This window comes from Lytechinus pictus, chromosome 2 (assembly GCF_037042905.1).
Source record: "Lytechinus pictus isolate F3 Inbred chromosome 2, Lp3.0, whole genome shotgun sequence".
NCBI classification, from domain to species: domain Eukaryota; kingdom Metazoa; phylum Echinodermata; class Echinoidea; order Temnopleuroida; family Toxopneustidae; genus Lytechinus; species Lytechinus pictus.
In genome coordinates, this window is record NC_087246.1 from 13,007,111 (window position 1) to 13,029,197 (window position 22,087).

Below are 22,087 nucleotides of genomic sequence, written 5' to 3' on the forward strand. Positions count from 1 at the left end.
ACATCATGGTAAATCATATTGGTCGCCTTAGTTATCAAGTTTACGGGGTGGAGGGGGGGGGGGGCAGTATTTGCCTTTTCAAACACAAGTACGAAATAAAGAATCGGAGCTCTATGGGGTTTCTGTTATGTTTGGCACCAACAACGGTTATCATATTCTTTTTCATTTTCGCTTAACATTGATCTGGAATTCCAATTTTCAATTAGGTCTATTGCAAATCGGTATTTCTCTGAAACATGATCTGTGTGGAAGTATAAATACATCAAATGTTCATATGTTTTGCCTGCACTCTTTTGAGCCCATATAAGTTGAGCATGACCAGTAATTATCTGCGGTTACCATACGTTCATTCTCCCTTTGAAAATTGAGCCGAAACATGCTCTAGACCCTCTCATTTTTGATGAATTCGCTCATTAATCGCAACAATCTACACATACATGGCACTAGATTTCCCTATTTAGCTCATATCCTTTCATAATTTATTAATATACTGCTTTACATAGAAATATGATTTTCAAAATTCACCCACAACACATATATGGCTTTTTGCTTAAATACCAACAAAATTAAAATTGTTAGTCAATACAATCAAACTTGCGTAAAATATATCTCTGACTTTATACTCATAATCTACTTCAAAATATATTCCATAATGATAAGTAATCCATATAACAAAATCAAAATTAAAATACAAATTATAACATTACTCACAATCCACCATCACATTTTGTTTAATTTATGCTTTACAAATAAAAAAATAAGAAATAGACTGAGAATTGTATCTATTTCACGAGTCATGGTGCAGCAACGATGCATTCCAAAATACACAACTTCTTATTTCATGAATATTCATTCGTAGCAATAAAAGTAAAATATAAATTTAGACTTCCATGATTAGTCTTTCAGATGTAAACACATAAGAATTGTGGCAAGATTCTTCTCTTAAATTTTGTAGTTAAAAATTTCAAATCAAGAAGAACAGTCTACAATAATATATCTTTGTGTGAAAATATTTTTGTTTTTGCCCAACAAAATTAGGAATGTGCGTTAATAGGTAATGGAATTTTCTCCAAGCATTTAAGGCACCTTATAAAAAGTTGGTGCCACATATGTATCCAAGATTACTGCTACAAAAGCGTTAATCGTTTTTCAGAGCAGATTTTGTAATCAAGCGAAAAAAATGGGTCTTAAGACTGTGAAAGTTTTACTTCACATTCCATTGACCTTGTACACAAATGTTGCTAAGCTTTGCAAGTGCATATAAAGGAGCAATTCTCTTTCAAATATGACTCAGAATATGCACACATGTAAGTCATTATTATAACATCAAATCAGTTGTATCCTGTTTGGGTTGGATGTTCAGCTTTTGATTTTCATCTTAAAAAATAGAAAGTTGGTTCAAACTTTACTAATTGATGTAACCTTTTTATAAGACCAATATCACCAGGTTCTTTAACATGAAGCTTCAGTGATTGATGGCATGATTGATTTTTCAAAATATAATTCAATTGCTTTAATCATTATGTGCATCTAATTACAAAATCTGAATGATCAATTGCTGAGATTTGTGTTACTCATACATGACAAGGTTAACTGCAAGCATTTTTCACAAATATACCACAAAATCACAAATACAACTAAAAGGCACTACTCACTCTTCTAGATATCCAGCTTTTTCTGTCATTCATACACTTGTAATGAATTTCTGCTCATGATTATATTCAGTTAACCACAAATAATTATTATTCATGTAGGGATCACATCAGATGAAGCAATTTATTTTGAAATCTGAAGTGGCTACCCTGGGTAAATATACTGTTATTATTATTAGTAGTAGTAGTATTATAAAGCGTTGATACCTGGAAGAAATTCTTCCTACCATTTGGAGCATTAGATTTCATATACACAAATCTTCTAGTATTGGTATATCAGCCATACTGTGAAATCTAAAGCTCTTTTAATTTACACAGAATTCAGGACCTGGTGGAAATTGAACCAAGTTATGATGATGTCATTCACTCATCCAATAATTATTAGAATCAATCCCCCTCCCCTTATTGATATGAAAAGGAAATTGTTGTGTCCATTATGCATTTCAAAGACGAGATTAATATTATAAGTAATATCATATTTATATATAATATAATAGTAATATTATATTTATATTATTGTTTATTATTATTATAATTATCACCTATACAGTCATATAATTAATACAAAGGTAGTTAAGAAGAGTTGCAGCAGAGAATACTGCTACTGAACTTCTTAGCTGGCTATGACCTAGACAAAATTGAATACATGATCAGAAGTTATTTCAAAACATTCTTAATAAATATCCTGAGAAATTCACTTTAATACTATCATATTTGAAATTTGTATTGACAAAAGGATTTTGGCTAAAAAAGCCATCTTCAAATACATGCTCTACTTTTCCCATTTAATCTCTATACAGTATATCTAATAGGTTTTCATGAGCAAGATTTTAGCTTTGTAAGAAATACTTTTGCAGGAGTGCTGGTAAAACCAGGTAAAACAGACGTTAACCTGTTGATGACTATATAAAACACTGGAATCTTGCCAAGTTGGATTGGTTTTGAAATGTAATACATTATAATCTTTATGTAATGGGGAACAGACGATCAATTATTATATCCCACATAGATTAAATCCTGTATTGTGATTGGTTAAAATAGCATCATGTGACCAAATGTATTCTAACTATGATGTTGCATGACGTCACATCTTGATATATTTATCGCTATACCAATATTCTGACGTCATTATTTAAGAAAACTGGAAATTAGTCGGCGCAGGGCCGCAGGCACTCATCTGCATTCAGCTGAGCATGATGGCTTGGGGAAAAGTAGGTCATTCAATGCAAATAACCAGACTCTGCAAGCTCAGCGCATAGATGTTAGTTCTAATTTATTAAAAGTAGGATATAAAACCAATATATCGGGTGATTCCTTCAAAAGCAAAGAGGGTATTATTAATCCTTGGTTGGACTGGCAATATATAACTATTTTTTCCTTGGGGCTTCAACCCGTGAAAAAATAGTAATTGCCGGACCAACTTCGGATAAATAATTTCCACTATACTTTCTCGAAGCCTGATATATTTGTATACTTTGTCCATGCTTCATTGCATAAAGCAAGTTTTCAGGTTGCATGCAAAGAATCCCTCTAAGAAAATACAAAAATAAACAATATATCATTCTTGATCTATTCACACAAAAAAAAAACATCAGAATGATTCATATTATTTAATTCGATCTCATGGCATATTGAGACCAGAGAAGACATCATATCATTTGGTAATTTCATGATGGTTCTTCAATTTGAAGTAAATTACTTTATGGAAATTTGTATCTCTCTAGTTTCTGAATACAACATAATACAACAAACCCTGGTACCTTTTTATTAAAACACATTCATAACACATGTGTTGATTTTTGAGAAACAATTCCTGAACAAAAGAAAAGAAATACATAAAATTGATTTGTTTTTTGTCCTACATTGAACAAAAAGATATGTGCATCTGGAAATATATCGGAGATTGCTAAGGAATAGAGGGGTCCCCATCTAATATTTTATGAAGGCTTGGTAAATAAACCCTGTGTAAAAACAGTGCATTGAGCTAAGCAACAAAGTTGTTTTCTTTTCTCACATAATTTTTGCAAGTAACATAGCAAAATACAATTCCTTAGCTTCATTTGAATCATCACATTTTTCTCCTGCATACCAAAGTGTTAGAAATAGAAATCCTTATCAAATCATAAGCTCTTGTAGCATAATATGTACAAAATACTTTAGTTTTGCAATGCAGATTCATTTTGCTATTTTATGTACATATTTTGAGCTCTTTTAATGTATATATTTTGAGGTACATGTATTTAATACCAGTTGGCAAAGGCTTCAAAAGTGAGCTAAGAGTACTTCATTAGCTTCAAACATATTGAAACTTTGTCACTCAAAACTTTAAACTCATACATCCTTTTTTTTATTCCTGCAAATGGATGGCATGCCAAGTAAAGCGAATGAAAAATAGATGACCTTAGAAAAACATTTGCATGGTCGTTTTGTATACTTTTCTTTTTCCTGCAAACAGATGGCAATAGTTTGAAAAGCAGCTAAAAAGTTGACGGCCTCTGGCTGAGACTTGCATCATGAACCTTTGTTCTTGGGGCTTGAGGTGGTTGACTGCTTGGCCTTGAGTTTGTTGACAATCACACCAGAAGTGGTTATCAAGTTTCCCAGGAACAGGCAAAAGAATATCAAACTTGCAACAGGTACCTACATAGAGGGAATAAAAAGGAAGATACGTTGTAAATCCAAGAGAGCATTATGTTGTTTTACACAGGAAAAATCTTCCACAAAGTCAGGGAAAGCTTTTCAATACATATTCATCAATGTCTATAAAATGGAACAAACTGAAGATTGTAATTTTATTCAGTGATGAGTTATCTTTTTAGCAATCAGTTGATATATCTTTTTTGCAGAACACATATTTAATTTGGAACAAAAAAGGGAATGAATTCTTCATCACCGTAACTTGGATTATGGAAATACTGTCTGTTAATATAATATTGATCATTATTTGTCATCAACATCAACCTCATCATCAACACCATCATCATCATCATCATCATCATCATCATCATCATCATCATCATCATAATAATAATCATCACCATCATCATCATCATCATATCATCATCATCATCATCCTCCTCCTCCTCATAATCATCGTCACCGTCCTCGTCGTCGTAACTAAAATAACCATCACAACCAAAATCATCATTATCATTACATCACCGTCAAAACCATCTTCATCATCATCATCATCATCGTCAATACTATCATCATCACAATCATCATCGCCATCAAGACTATCATCATCAATATCATCATCATCACTCAAATCATCAGCATTTTCATCTCTATTATCATCACTACAACCACCACTACACCCACAACCACTATCCTCATCACCACAACCACCACCCTACCACCACCATCATCAGCATCCTCATATTCTTAGTTTTCTTACCATCCATTCATTACACTCCGGATGTTTGGAGATTTGATACAGTGAGTATGCATTGTAAAACTGCCAAGTCTGTGGGAGGGAAAAATGGAGAAATAAAAACTATGTATGAAATTTTCAAGCCAAAATAAAATATAACTGCAATATTGACTGTAATTTCACAACACACCTTAATTCATATTTATATACCAGTATACAGAGTTTCTGAAATAAAAATCACACTCAATTGATCTACAAACAAAAGCAATAACATCAACGAGACATTTTATGGCTTGTAACCAGCTTGATATGTAATGAAACATCTAAAATAATGTTGCAACCCAGGGATTTGAAGATGTCATTTACCATACTTCTTGCCAGACAGTGACTCTACCATCAGGCCATTGTTGATCCTTGACACAGGTTCAATTAACTAGAAACAAATACTGCTACCTCTTCTTACACAGCATGTCTTTTAAGTTTACTGATAGAATGGCAGACTGATGAATACTAATGAAAAGGACAGATTGATACTAGAAACCTGTACTTACATATGCTACAAAGAGAAATGGTAGCAGGAATGTCAACCCTCTCCACATCCAATTCTGAAAACCCTCTGCGGACAAACAAGAAATCACAAAAAGAAAGAATGACTAAATGATTATTTTACTTTCCAGAACAAAAATATACAACAGAAAACATGGTATGAACAGGAGTAGTTCTAAAAATATTTACATAATCAACATTTGTCATCTTAAAAAATGAAGGAATATCTACACTTTCCACTGTACATCATTTGATAAACATACATTATATGCACTGTATGATAAACATACATTATATGCATTTCAAGAAGAGGCTTGTCATAGCTAAAAATTAACATTATTTAAATTTCTAGTCGCAAATACATAATTCAAATGAACAAAGATTGGTAAATTCTTACCTACAGTGATGTACATATCACTTTTCTCCCCAAGAGCTCTTAATCTATACAAACATCCACTTTGGTAGTAATACTGCATCAATTGAACAACACCTATATATATGGAAGAAAAGATATACTAGGATTATGGGGGCATGTAGTCACTGGCGGATCCACAATTCAATTTGTAATGTAAAAATGCCGTTAAAACACAAGTGTGCCCCCACCCTTTTCAAAGTGAGGACTTTTCTTTTTTGCCAATTTTTTCCTCAGGGAAATGTGCCCCCCCCCCCCTTTGGAAAATCCTGGATCTGCCCCTGCATGTAGTACCGGTAGTTCAGACTCTTATCTTTCAAACAGAGGCTTGTGGGTTTGAATGCCAATCATGGCGTGTTTTCCTTCAGCAAGATAGTTGTCAATATTATGCGACACTCAACCCAGGTAAGGTGAATGAGTACCTGGCAGCACAAGTTAAAGCAAGGGTGAGAGTATTGTTCTTTGTATCCTCTGACAAAAATCATTAAATAGTTACAACTATCATTATCATTAAATATGATTAAATCAAGAGTTCAAAATAAAGAAAGGCAATGTTTTAGATAATTTGGTAAAGAACATGTTATTTCACTTTAACTAAGATGAAAAAATGAGATAAAAAATGTGCATTCACATGTATAAATCGTAGCTGATCCCTGCATTTGGAAATAAAACACGACAAATCCAAACTTAAAACAAATGGAACACAAAACTACAAACAAAAAATAACAGTATCTGTATATTAATTAACGTATTCTAACAAGTGAGTACATGTACTTACTAAGATAAAGAGAGAAGAGCATGAATTGATTCCTGAACATTCGATAGCTCACACTGTCTGGCCAAATCAGTAAGATTGATGTCAAAACAACAGTCAGGTAATGATGCACTACCCACCAACCTTTTATCCTAAAGTAACAAAAATGGAGAAAAAAAATAGTCTGTATTTACAAGAGTTTATCAAGTTTTGATTTGTGGTTCAATTTTTATAGTACAATATAATAACTTTTGAAAAAATTGAAAACTAAAGCATGCATGGCTAACCTTTCTATTTTCAGGTGTAACTTAATACAATTCCTAATACGTTAATCTGAACCATGTTACAATTAATGCACATCCTCCTAGACTAGTATGCCCCCCCCCAAGTTCAAGCTAAAGTTAACATCTCAGGGGTTAAGCCCAGAAAGATAGGGGCCTACAGAGCCCCTCCTTTATATTTTTATTAGCAAGTCCATAACATGAAACATAAATGATTCATGCTATGTCATTTCAGAACCTTTTTTTTTAAGTCTTGCACAATTTTTGAGACTAATTTTTTATGCCTGAATACACAGCAATATTATGTAAGTGTGTGTACACCCGAAATTGCTCAATAAAATGACTTCATGCACTAATCCAATGCAAGAACGAAACATATAATAAGAAATACATATGATGCAATGCACAGCGATTTAATGTGACTTTCGGTCCCTCACAGCTCTAGACAAGACAACTCTCTCCCATAGGTTGTTGTATGAAATTCAAAATTTGAGGGGAACATTCCTTCCCCCCCCTCCCTCCCCCTCCCCCCACTGGATCACTACCCATAGAGTAATTTTCCCGGAATATGCTAAACATACCTAGATCCATTGTGTCTGAGGATAGATTCTCTAATGACCAAAGTACAGTAGTACCAGACAAGTAGAAAATGATAACAGGCATCACATATCCTAAAAGAGTGATGAAAAGGTAATCAGATTACGGGTTAAACATAGAACAAAACACAACTCATACAGATGTGGTATCAAAGTACCATTAGATACATTAGAAATTGTCAAATACACAAGCATGGACACATGTATAGAAGGCTGAAGGATCTTGGCTGAACAGTAAAGAATACCTTTCATTTTCAATTTAATGGAAAAACTGCTTCAGCAAAAAGGTCAATTATCCTGTAAGATTAGAGGATTGATTGAACATTTCATTTTTACATTTTTTTGCTATGTGTTAAATATAGGCTCTATCTTCAAAGTGGAAGTTTCAACAGTAATTAGGCTTAGCCAAATTTGTTTGACTTGATAAAGGAGTTAAATGTAAGATTTCACAGAAACAAGCAAAACAAACAAAATAGTCAGAAAAACTCTTCTCTTTTTAAATATCCAACAAACTAAAATATGTTTGTTTTTTTGCAATGGCGAATTCAATGTCAATTACTGACAAGTGACAAACATAACTTTTTCTACAAAATGCACACTGTACATGTACATGATATTTCCAACTTTACATTAATAGCCAACTTGTTGATAACTTATTTTTATGTTTTATCCGTTTTCTTTTGTTTTGTTGTTTTAATTTTCTATTTTACCCATACATGTATATCCTACAAGCCTGTATGTACTTATGAAACATGTACATGTATATCCTGCTAACTGACGTACCAATATCAGACATGAAAAGGGTATTGTGCCATATTTCTATAATATATGTTAAAAGTTCATATTTCTTGCATGGCTCTAAAAGTTATTGATGCCGATAACTATCTACTATTGTGTTTCAGAACACAAAGGAAACTGACAATGTCAATGGAAACGCCCTAAAAATGCCAGTCACAAAGAAAAAAAAATCATAATTCCATGCAGTAAACCCCACAATCTCATCATGCTCCAATTGCTTCTTTCATTGTGCTCATGAACTTTACCTATACATTCCCTATATTTCAAATGGTAGAATTGCAACAAGATCTTGTTGCCATTTCCATGTGGACTGCTCGAAAAAAATATGTTGCACAGTAAACATAAAACAGCCATTAAAGCAAAGACACTTAAATTTTGTTATCGGTCTAAAATGAAAAAAAATAATATGAGATGCAATTTATGTACATTACTTGATTTAGATCCTACTAATACTACAAGATAATAAAATGAAATTAAGGGACACTGGTCCATTGTTTAAAATAAAAATAAAACAAACACTTCAAGACAGGTCATAACAGTCAAAAGACATGAATAGGTTATGTTTTTGGAATACAATTCAACAGCATTACAATTATAAATTACAGACAAGCTAAACAGATGAACACATACCACTATGATGCAACATGATTATAGTTTATCAACCATACAGGTCAAAACACAACAACAGAATAGAATGATTAGACCCGGTCATAATTTTGTTTGTATCTCTATTGAATAAGACTGAAATAACTCAATCTGCATTGGGAGAATGGCGACAAAAATATTCAGAAACTAATATAGTTCACCCTTCTTTCTTTCATTTTCTCTTTCCTCTTTCTTGGTCATGAAAAATTAATGGGGGGGGGGGCAGCAAGCACCCCATCAATGTATCTGTACGTCACTGCTTAATGTTAAAAAAAGGAATGATTAAAGAAAGGGATTGGAAACATTTTAACTCCCAACAAATCAGAACTATAAAAATCAGAAACTATCCTCAAATAGGTAGCCCAACTAGTGACCATGCAGAACACAATTTTCTAAAAAATGAAATGTGAAATAATAACATTTAATTAGAGAATCTATTCCAAATTAAATCTAATGGAAAAATCATGCAACAAAGTTAAGAAAATCATTCACAATCCTTAAACCAATTCCAAAATCCTTATAATACCCATTTTATCTCAAGATTTATGAAGAGATTTCCACCTTTTTAATGATCTAAGGAAAGCTGCAAGGAAATCTTAGGCAATCAATTGCAAATTTGACATTTTTTTATAGATAAATTTCATCTGCAGGTCTAGCACAATTGTGAAGCATGAAAATGACTGGTCATAAAGAAAACTGCACATTTCCAATTGATAGTGAGGCAGATGTTTCATTTGGGACCTACATGTATAATTGACTTGTAATTGATTGCAAGTTTCTTGCAACAGTCCCTCAGAGGATCCTGGATAAATGATTTTATTATCAATCAATCAATCACTTTCTTGATCTCATTCTAGACAATATTAATGAGAATACAAGACAACCTCTTCTACACAACAAGGCTAACATATATATCATGTGACCTTCAGGTTCAATCTTTTATCAACTATGTATAGGCCACTTGGTCTTATCTCTTCAAGCACTTTGTCTTCTAGCCACTCATCTTGGTCCGATGTTCATAGTAGACCTTTTGCCTTTTTCATCCCACTTGAACTATTGGACTACACCAATGGGCATTAGACCAACTTGTATTAAACATTACACCAATCAACTACATGTATAAGCCAAATGATGCACCAACATAATACTAGAAAATCAGCAATTTAGAGGTACATTGTACATGTATCTAAGCAGTATTTCTGGGCCCCCTCTTTCAAAGAGTTACGATTGATTAAATCAATGTCATGTATGGAAATCCATCCACACCATAATTTTTTCTACGGGAAATTAGCTCAATCTCCTTAATAAACAAAGAGAATGATGAATGTATGAATATACATCATACAATATAATTTTATATAGAAAACTATTTGAATTTTTTTTTAGATGTTGACGTTGCTGGCCGTCCATAGTTCAGTTCAGTTCAGTTCAGTTCATTTTATTTGTCTTCCAACTTTGAGTTTGAATATATGACAAACATACAAGTGTGTATGAAACAATGAGCAGAGTACATGATAAAACATATGATACAGGTATACATAAAACAGAGTATGCAGAAAACATTGTTTTTAAATACATTATACAGCTTAAGACAGAAAAGATATCATTTTAAAGGAAGGCGAGGAGACCTAAGTTGTGGTTAATTGGATCAATCATAACTCTTTTTAAGACGGGGCCTTGATTATTAATTTGGGAAGGTACATATACATGTATTTCCACCTCTGATTACCCTTTAACTAAACTACATAACCACATTGCATGCAGCATCACATGATCTCGAAGCATTTCACCAGACACTGGGATTGAACTTCACATGTATATACAGGCAGGAAGCACTAACTACACAATGCAGGTACCATCATTTAACTTTGATCTATTATACAGTGAAACCTACTTTCTGGAACAATGCAACCATTCTGTATCAACATTCTTTGATTCTTTAATTACTACTATTTGATACATTCAGATAAATTTCTTCAAAGGACCTTACCTGAAGGATGTAAAGAAATCTTTCTCTACATGTACTTCACTATAATGAACAGTGTAGTTGTACATATACCAGAATGCAAAGAAGTAAAATATAAACCCTTTGCACTTATCCAGGCTATTGAAAGTATACCCTTCCCCCCCCCCCCTGATTTTTGGCAAATTTGATACCCTTTTTACTGTACATACGCAACTATGCACATACAACACCCATCCATAAAAAAATCAATTCTTTTTACATGCTTTTATGTACAAGCGTGCATGTACATGTATAATGTTATCAGTCAGACGGTAGGTCCCAAGAAAGAGGCTTCTTTCATCCAAGTGATATTCATGACTTGAGATGTTTTGCATATTTAATGAGCTTGATGCGGACCAAAACACCTCTTTTCATTCTGTCATTGCTCTAATTGTGCATCGAATTTCATGAATTTGGTATCATCGTGAAGAAGAAGAATCATTCTCTTAGGTCATGTGTTTGAATTTATTCAAAGATTTTGTAATATAGGTTAAAATTTTGATCTAAAATATGCTACAAAATAATTATTTTCACCTGACAAAAGCTGCTTTTTTCGCACTTTATTTTTGTTTGAGCCCAAATGATTTTTAAATCATGATAAAGCTGAATATGTATGCTTTAAAATGGTATAGATTTCAAAATAAGAATTGGTTTAATCGGGTCAAGATCACACTTTTCATTGGCCAAGTACATAAAGCAGCTTGAAAACAAGAATACTGCACTCTGATTGGTCAAAGAGACCACACACTGGCAAATTCCAACGGTTCCAGTGCCTGGGTTCATGGGAAGGTCACACTTCCCATGTGGTAATCTCCTCAAATACCCCGCGCCTGTTGTTCTGTGAACCTTATCCAGCCAATCAGAACTCTGGATTTCATGCAAGTACAAAATTTCAGAAATCTCGTCTTGTACCTTGGTGGGAAAAGTGTGATCTTGACCCGATTAAAAGGTGCCGCATATCAAGAGTGGCATTGTGAGAAAGTACAGAAGTTCAGCTTTATGGTGATATAGATATCATTGAGGCTCAAGATAAAAAGTTTTGCACAATTTGCAAAAGAAAACAGAGGAAGAAAATTCAGTTTTGTGGCACATTTTCAGGCCAGAAATTTACTTATTTAACAAAATATTGTATACAAAATAAATGACCAATATGAAAGAGTAACATTTACTCTATCTGATGGTGCAATTATATTTCATTTAACATGAGGTTAAAACAGGTAAATTCTTAGAGAAAGAAAATCTCACGAATCACGAGATTTTGCAAGAAGGAGGATTAAGCCACGAGATGATTTGGATGAATCTGGCCTTTTTGCTCATTAGCATAGGGACCTGCGGTCTGACTGTTATCTTGTAACTGCAGTGCCCATCCTACCCCTACTCACTGCCGATTTTTTTATGATCTAAATTTAACTTCCAATTGCTTGCAAATTTCTTTCATCTTAGCCTTCAAAAACACTTCCCAGGGTCTTATTTAAAGAAAAAATTTAAAAGATTCAGGTTCAAAATTATTGGCCCTAATTCACAAAGGTGGTTTTTACAACCATCGGTTAAACCCATGGTTTATGCAGATTTCCTATATAAATTATGCTTGTTTCTTGCATATGATGAAAACTGTCCAATGCTGATGCGCACTTTTGACCAATTGATGCCTGTTGCCATGGTTAAGTCAGGGACTCGATTTTAAGGCGCGCGAGAGCGATCGCGCGCTACATGCGCGCCTTAATCCATTTTTGGTAGCGCGATTAATAGCGCGCCTCGCGATAGCTGACCTGCGCGAAAATGCCTAAAGTCGCCCTCGAAATCACCCAAAATCATGCTTTCGGGGGCGACATAAAATCTGAATGTCGCCCCCGAAATTATTGCCGAGTGATAACAACTCAACGGCCCACTAGTGCCATATGCTCGAGCTCCGCTTACCATTTAAAAACCATCCAAAATCCACACTCAAAATCACGAATAAGCCTTAAAAGTAGCGAGTAGCGCAGTTTCAAATTCCGAAGTTGCGTTATTTTTTCTGTACCACGTATTTCCATACACATGGTACCAGGTATGGAAAAAAAAATCAACGCAACGGTCGGGAAAGAGTTGCATGTATAGGGGTCCATTATGACTACCACCGTGTGCCATTTCGAATGCACATGTTTCCCCTACAGATATCACAATTCTGTGATAAAATAATTCGAATTACACAGGAAATAAATCCCAGAGTCTAGTAACCTAGCATTGGTGAGTTGTCATTCGGCTTTGCTTTTCAAAACGGCTTATTAACTTCCAAAATAAGTTATCTAATTTATCAATTATAACTAAAAAATCATTTGTTTTCTTTTTCTAGGGGATGAGGTATTATATCAGACAATAAATCATCAAACAAAGCTCCATCTTTTTTACAAGGACGGCGGCAGGCTCACGCATTGGCGCTTTTACTAGCTAGCCAGTTGGAGCTCTGTCTCTCTGCCAGAGCTCTGGGGGACAATTCGCTCAGTAAAGGCCTCAATGATGGTGATTTTCTGTTTCAGACAGAGTTTACATTTCAGGAATATTTTTCAAAACTGCCAATAAAGTTTGATGATTTCTTCATTGTCATGTATATTTAAGTTCTTAATGAATACATTCTCACCAAATTTAGACTCCCCCATAGAGAAATTAAATTTTCATGGAGATCTGCGTTTTCAAAGAACTTTAGCCAAGTTAGGGTAAGTGGGCCTTTATTACATGTACATGGCTGACTAGGATATTGTACTGGAATAAATGGAGTAGAAATTAGATATTGAATTCATTTATATCCAAGTCCAACTCACAGTCACACACACACGCACACACCAACCCATCCACACACACCCACATCCAAGATTCTAAACATGATAAATAACTTTAAAAATCATACAATATTAAACAAAAAGTAATAATTCCTTAATAAGTGAACAGGTATTCCTCAAAATACAAAAAAGTAGCATTTAAAAATAGCCCCCGAAATTTGACAAAAAAATTAAAATGGAGCCCCCGAAAAAAAAAAAAAATTGTCAGTGACTTAACTTTTAGCCAAAGTCAAAACCTAACTAAAACAGGTTTTACAACACACAATCTAATTACAATACATTGTAAAACAATTATAAATACTTCCTTTGGTTGTTGATTGTAATTTTATAGTACATACATTTCCTCCATCCATTTTGTTAATTGGGCAAAAAGCTCCCCTTGTATGTTGAAGAAGAGCTTTTTGAAGTGCTCCTCTACCGCTCTCCTTAAAAGTTCTAGGAGAGCTTTTTATTGCTCCCCTTATAATTATAAAACCGAGTCCCTGTTAAGTACGCTATATTATTCATAAGCTCACTGTTTGAAGAGTGGACTCATTAATTCAAAACAGTGGACTCATGAATAAAATAGCGTAGATAATCACGGCAATAGGCGTCAATTTGGCGCATATTTTTAATATAAGCGTAATTTATACAGGAAATCTGCATAAACCAAGGGTTCAACCGATGGTTTTAAAAACCATCTTTGTGAATTCGATCCACTGAGATTTATGCAAAATTTTGTGCATTCACTGACTTTTCATCGAATTTGCCCACAAAATGGTCTTGTGAAACACTACCCAATTCATCACCTCTCATGATTGGTTGTAATGTAAAGGTTTCACTGTACAATGACTTATGATGGTTCATACTCGATGCTTACCTGCCTATGCGATTAGGACTGTTCATAGGACTGGGAAATGGATGGAGTAGTAAAAATGATCAAGATTATATTCATGGAGGCATGATATCATAAAGACTTATGCATGTCATGATGCATTAGACTAGAATTAATTATGTAGGGCTAGAATTGACAAGCTATAAATAGACATAGCATGATGATTAATAAAGGTTGGCACTTGAAATATGGATAACATACATGTACCTCCACCTGTCAACAAGCTACAATGTTCAAATTTCAGATACACTTTATACATGTATCTCCAAATGAATATCTCTGTTGTTACTATCAAAACAATGAAAAACACACACACTCACACAAATGACAGAAAAGTATGTGCTTCTGTACAGTTATCATACATAGGTCCCTATGCATTTTTTTTCTGACAAAGGGTGGGGGGTCATTTACACACACAAAAATAATTTCAAGAAAAGGGATATGGTTATCAAAAGACACAATTTTCATCCACATTCATGAAGATGTGTTGACAATGGTAAAAACAGACTTTGAATAATATAATCGTAACATGTAACATGAACATGTCTTATATGGAATAGTGGATGTTGATAGTCATAAATTTGTGTACAAAGTAACAGTAAACATTTCAAGAAGCAAATTGTCAGTGATCTTGCATGACAAAGAGCAAGTTTATCAGTGAACAAATTTAACGACAGGTTGCTTCATGAAATGCCCATCTGGTTACTTCCTTACCACAAAGGAGTAGCTTGATTCAGATCTTCACTGTAACATTTATTTTGATAAAGGATTCTAAATTACACATCTTTTTAATAAATATTGTGATGGATAAGTTGAATGATTGTTTCATAGTATTTTTTTTCAACATTGTACTTATATTACTTTATATCTTGAAATACAGAAATTTGTTTCAAACATATTTACTAGAGTGACTCTTTCACCTCCTGTTACCTCGGTGCTCAAGTTCTCATTTAGAATGGATACATGTTGTCCTTTAATTTTCAAATTAAATTTAATGGCAGATAACCCCCCCCCCAACATTTTTTTAGAATGAATCTTTAACACGAAAATGTGGTGCTGTGAAGTTCCATGACTTTTTTTTCAAAATGTCTTGGACTTTAATTGTATTTCAGAGAGAAGATCCTTTGATTGTAAAAGAAAATTTTGGAGTGGGTTGATATTTTATGCACTTAAAAACAAGAGTGAGGACTTTAAACAAATACAAGCTTTTATCAGAAGCCAACAGAGACTATGCCGGATCGGTGCCACATGTTCAAATTTCTTTTTTTGTACTAAGCACTTTGCAGTTGAATTTCATATGTATGCACTGCAATGTAAAAAGCTGATTGTTACTTCTTTGCAAAATGACTTGAGTTAGAAATGGTTATCAATTCGTGTAGGAAATAGATGCAGACACAGAAAGTGTCACAAAAACAGGTGTTACATAACTGCAGGGAAACAGGTAATTCCATAAGGTTGGGTAAAAAATTACAAGACGTCCATGTAACATAGGTATCAATTCTATTTCAAAGTGAAGATTAATTTAGATGTGGCCATGATTTGATGTTTCAATGTGAGGAAGGTCTCCAACCACAAAAATTCAATTTCATCTATAAATCTTTTCTGGATTTGTTGTAGTTAAAATAAACCTTTTATCAACGTAACATGGACATCACATTCATATGTCACTGGCAACCACCGTCACGCTTAATTAGTAAACCTAAGTGGACTTCAGTTTTTTGGTGAAGTTATCATTCGAAGATATTTGCCAAGTTTAACTGAGACATGATTTTTTTTGTTCTGGTAAAACTGGACCAAATCTCATGGAATTACCCATACAAAAAAACTTCCATAAAATAAAAATATATGATCAGCACACCTTGAACAAAGGATTTGACCCTACTTATGACCGTAAATACCCCGTCTTAACAAATTAAACAGATAAGTATAGATAGGATTGATAATGAAAGAACATTGTATCAACAAGTGTTGATTAACTGCAAATCTTCTCTATGAAAACTCAGAGAATGGAATATCAGCTAACCTTATCTAAAGAATGTATACACAACAATTCAGTCATAAATACAATCACTTTCGGGAAGTATCAACCTGCTGTAGAATGACTAAAGCATTTTCCATAGACCCCAGTCCTCAAAATATAAGATGGCCTGGGGGGTGTTTCACAAAGATTTAAGTATGACTTTAGTCGCATTTAAATGCCGACATGTACATGATATGCAACGTGCAATCTTATTGATAGACACGCAACAGTGCGCGTCCTCATGACACGATCTGACCAATGCGGTCAATCCTTTCATACCGTACGCAACTCGGTATGTAAGTGGGACTCTAAAGCTTACTAAAATTTTTGTGAAACACCCCCCTGGTCTCCAACATGTTAAAAAGTTAGCTAGAAAAGAAATTTGACATGAAACGAATGTCAAACTGTCAGATGGATTAATGCAGGGGAGATACCAGCAGAGATTGTAATTTTCAAAGTGTAAATACCTGTTCTTGATAAAGAATGTGTTGATAGTAGCTCCAACAAGCATAATGATAGAGAGATAGAGCTTGAACTGTTCATACTCCTCCTTGTAAGCAAACCTGATCAAAATCAAATGGAAGTGGTAAAAGAGAATAAGAAAGGGAATAATAAGTTAAAACAATACAGTATAATCAATCAGGCAGGAATGTTGAAAGAATTTCAGAAAAGTTTTTATTAACATCTGTTAGGTTTGTGACAAATAAAGGCAACTCTGAAATGTGTTTTGTGAACAACAAATATACATGTATAAATTCAATAATCAAGAATAATTCAAATAACCACACAAACAAAACAAGGGATCTGTGAAGCTGCAATTTTACTCCGACTGTAGTTTACTTTATTCTCCCACTGCACTCAATGTGATGTATTCTTGTGACCTCAACAATCTAGAAAGACTATACTCTACACAGTTGACTGTTGTAAACAGAAGAATAATCATTCATTTCATTGATAATATGTACCTGTTTTTAAATTTCATGTAGGGCCTCTGGTTTGATTTGGTGAACAAATATCAACATTATAATTATGTGCAAGTAAGTATTTGAATAAACATCCAAAGCATTTCATAAGTAAGTTCAATGAGGTAATCTATTTAGTATATCATCAGAACACTACTCGAAAAGAAAAACAATTAAAATTCTTACCTGTCTTTTTTACTCAAGATGGAGACACTGACTGGTCCAAGTGTGGTACTCAAGAAGAAGCTAGAATAAAGTGAAATATAAGCATAATAACTGTATTCCAATGTGCATCAAGTGGTAAAGGATGGGGGACAAACAAATCATTGTTGAAGAACTTAACACCAGGGGAAAAATTAAATGGGGGCTGTGGGAGATATAGCCCCGAAAATGCTCAAAAAAGCACTGGAAACTAAAAAAGAGGGGACCTGGAAATCCCGATCCACTTCAATAATAAAGCTGTAAATCCAATGTTGCAGATTTAGGCAATAGGTTGTAAAAAGTAGCCCCAGAAAAAAACAAAAAAAAAACAATACCATTATTCAAAATAAGCATTCAAATGTTAGATTTATATGAGTAATGTCCAAAACTAGGCTATTGATAATCACAACCTAATGCAAATACAATTTTATCTATCATTAGTATAATTTTTCAATTCAATGCTATTGTTGTATTTTCCACTTTCAATTTTTCAAATTTACAATGATACAATTAGCATAGCATAATATAATAACACTTCATATAGTATGTATAAAGATCAATAGTAAAAAAAAAAATGTCAGAACAAAATCAGAATCGAAAAGGAGAAAGTACAAACCAAAAAGCAGAGCTTGTTTGAATAAAAAAGAATCAAGAGTATGGTCTTTGAGATGGTGAGTGCAACACAAAAGGAGTAGTATAGTTCTATTTTTTTTTAATGATAACAATTACTGTAAAAAAAAACATCCATAATGAAGATCTGATTGCAGATGTATGAATCCAATGTTTTCTCCTGGCTTAGGATGCACTTACTAGAAAAACAATCAAAGAAAAGTTTCCAAACAAACCACAGTATATACATTCCTGAATGCAATCAAGGTTATGGCTATAGGGACTCCTTTGGCTGGCCTTAATGTCCAGCTCATTCTCAATGGCCTGGAAAAATGTTTTGCACCTAATTTTGCACCTAACTTAACCAATTCAAGCTGGAGTATGGGACTATGTCCTATAGAAAATTTGCCTTATCCTGAGTATGAGGTATGACAAATAAAAGGCCTAAACCTGTCTTACTTGTTGGACCTTGGCAGAGTATCCAGGACTTCACTGCAATTCTTTTTCCTGTCTTCAACCAATTTCTTTAGCTCATTACACTTAGCCTTCTCTTCTCCACTTAGACCTTGGCTTTTCCTTAGAAATAACAACAAATAAAAATAGGGATACAAATGTAAGTTAAAGCAGTTCACTTCAGCTTGCAGAATCATTTCATTCCATATTATTTCCAAGGACTGAATATCAAACAAAAACTACATTCAGAAAAATAACTCACAGATTCCAACACAAATAGCAGGCTTTCTCTTAAAGGAAATTTATTTTTACTGGCATCTCGGGATGATAAGGATTACTGAAGATATAAAATCAATAACAAAATATAAAGAAAAACAATACATCAAATCAAAAGAATATTTTTTTCATCATAAAAGAGAAAAGGGGAGAAAATTTGTTTGAATATGAATTCAGTTGTCTTACTCTTTAATTCCATCTCCAATCTCCTTATATCTCTTCTTTTGATGGCCAACTAAAGTAGCACATTTTTTCTGCATCGACTGAACTTCCTCTAATTTCTCCTTGTACTTCTTATGAAGTTCCTGCAACAAAAAAGTAAAAGTACATGTAATAGTTTTCCTTGCTTTCATTAAAGGGGAATGAAACCTTAGGAACAAGTGGGCTTGAGTGGAAACAGAAAAATCAAAGAATAAGATCAAAGAAAGTTAAAGAAAAATCAGACAAATAATGAGAAAGCTATGAGCATTTGAATATTGCAATCACTAATGCTATGGAGATCCTCCTACTGGCAATGCAACAAAGATGTGTAATGTCACATGTGAACAACTCTCCCTTTGATGGACTATAAAATACCCCCCAAAATGTTTTTGCTTTTCCTTATGGTGATACAAACTCTTCATCAATAATGCATTCTTTGAAAATCTGTATTACATGACCTCCTGTAAAAATAATACATGATCTACTGATAGCTGTGATAAAAGAGGCTGTTAAATGAGGCTTTGTTAAATGACATTAAATCTAACCAATGTCTAACTGCTACAAATTTTTTCGTAAATAAAATGTTTACTCTCAAGATTCAGTGGGTGATTTCAAATTCGGTGTTTGGTGTTGAGAGCTTGAAAAGGCTGCTGAACCGAGCTCCAACATCGAGCTCGGTTCAGAAGAACGATACCGATCCCATTATTGATAGCCTATGACGTCACTGCGCTGCATTGCTGATCATCTCAACTTTCCTCGAGAACTTCTCGTCGACGAAAGTGAAATCGGGGAAATTACAGTAAAATCTCAGCGTACAGAATGCAAAGGCTGAAATTACGTCAAGAATCCGTAAGAGTAAATATAGTTGTCCAATAAAATGTATGACTCTAATGATTTGCACTCATCTTATCTGTAAAAATCTAATTTCACAGGGATGTTTCATCCTGTTCGTGGGCTTCAAATCATCAACACAACACTTTTCCTACAGCTCACGATTCCCATAGGCGCGCGTGTATTAGCTGTGTTGGTGCTCGACTCGGCCCTGCTCAACAGCTGACTTTATTTTGTGATCGTATCTATTCAAGTTACCACTTTTATCGCAGAAGATGGACTTTCTTATATTCCATTAAAACTCAAATTTTTCAACCAAGGATAAAATTCCATGTATATGCTCGATTTTGTTAAAGTTTTTCACCTTTTCTCGCTGGTCATAAGTAGCGAACCAATGAATGGTCCGGTGCTCTTCATCACAATTCTATGAAGCTCAGCCGCCAAAGCTGGCGGGGTGGGATTCAGCCACACCACAAAGTCAAAGAAATTGAAGCATATTAATTATTAGACCAAAAGCTTCAGTCTCTGTATTTTGGTTGTTCCGCTGAACTGTGTTGGCTCACTCACCAATACATGAATGGGATTATAGTAAAATGTCAGAAATTGTTGAATAAATCCCCAGAAACGACGGTTACTAATTATTACGACTTAAAACTAAACTCTACACCATGAAAAATCAATATAAAAAAAAGATATATATTTACTAAAAAGGGCAGAGCCTAAACTGCCAAGCTTCACTCTCTCTCTCACACGCAAACCGTGCTGTCGCCAAGCAAAAGACAATGTAATTAAGATGGCGACGTAAACACGGTGGCCAAGTTCTTCTCGTCTTCTCGTCTTTTCATAAAATTTTTCTCGTTTTTTGAAAGAATTTTTGTTTTAAAATGAAATCAATATCGTAGAAATGTCGGAAATGAAGTTGTATCCCATGTACATGATTTAGGGCTAGAAGCCTAGATCTTTGAGAAGGAAAGTAGAAATCTCGGGGGCGAAAGTTTCAGGATTTTGGGCGGTGCGTGTAGATGTATGGGAAGCAATTCCAGGCACCGTTGAGAGTAAAGCATACGTTAGTAAATGATTTTTACTCTCTAGGAGCCTCCAGGCTAGATACAACTGACAACAATAGTGACTAGTGTTGTCAATACTCACATGACTGAGTCACACCCATGGCTACATCTCAGCCGCTGACTACAGAATAATTGAAGGCACGGCGCATTCAACAAATAACGTTACTTTATGAAAAATGAATACGAGGACTTACAGAATGAAGTCCTCCTACGAAACTTACCAAACGATGTGAAGTCAATTCCTCATAATTTTATGAATATCCCTCAAAATGCGACATTTAAGCGTTGATTTTTCTTCTCGTTGACAAAATACGAAAGCCACCTTTCTAGCTCTCAAATTTTTCGTCTAATTAGCGAAAGAGGGAGCGCGATTTATCTTCATATCAAAGACACTACAATTGAAAGACTAGACACAAAAATTATCTTACACGTAAATCGATGCAAAGCGTTACGCGAAGTCGGCAAAGTGTTCAATCTTTTTACTGTAAAGACTTTGGTGGAACGTTGATTGACAAACGAACGGTAGCACTTGCGGGGCTTCGTATAAGGTACATAGAATTTTCTATATTTTTTGTTTAATTTGTCATCGTTTTGAATATTTTCCAAAAAGTATTATCGTCAGCAAAAATAATAAAAAAGTATGTTTTTTAAGTTATTGCATTTATTGGGGTCTCTATTTTATCAAACAATTATTGGAATTGCGCATACAATGAAT

General features: G+C 34.0%; 1 protein-coding gene across 2 annotated transcripts; it reads right to left on the reverse strand.

Moving 5' to 3' along the window:
- Positions 1-2,189: 2,189 nt before the first annotated feature.
- LOC129254791 (ion channel TACAN-like) lies at positions 2,190-20,849 on the reverse strand. 2 transcript variants are annotated; one of them, XM_064109900.1, is made up of 11 exons: positions 19,460-20,849; positions 19,004-19,120; positions 17,921-17,980; positions 17,240-17,335; positions 14,738-14,767; positions 7,600-7,689; positions 6,762-6,889; positions 5,969-6,061; positions 5,577-5,641; positions 5,050-5,118; positions 3,247-4,292 (listed from the first exon to the last, which is right to left on the reverse strand). In XM_064109900.1, exons 1-11 carry the CDS (start codon positions 19,624-19,626, stop codon positions 4,164-4,166), a joined length of 1,044 nt encoding a protein of 347 aa, XP_063965970.1. In that variant the 5' UTR covers positions 19,627-20,849; the 3' UTR covers positions 3,247-4,163. The 2 variants fall into 2 exon arrangements, with proteins under 2 accessions (XP_063965974.1, XP_063965970.1); XM_064109904.1 differs by lacking the exon at positions 14,738-14,767 and having other exon boundaries at positions 2,190-4,292.
- Positions 20,850-22,087: the final 1,238 nt, after the last annotated feature.

Excerpts from the sequence above, each read along its gene's own strand:
- LOC129254791 (XM_064109900.1), bottom strand. The coding sequence starts at position 19,626 with ATGAAAGCAAGGAAAACTATTACATGTACTTTTACTTTTTTGTTGCAG. Across the intron at positions 6,890-7,599 it reads CTCAGACACAATGGATCTAG|GATAAAAGGTTGGTGGGTAG; the intron begins GTATGTTTAGCA and ends TTGTTACTTTAG. Across the intron at positions 5,642-5,968 it reads TGATATGTACATCACTGTAG|AGGGTTTTCAGAATTGGATG; the intron begins GTAAGAATTTAC and ends GTTTGTCCGCAG.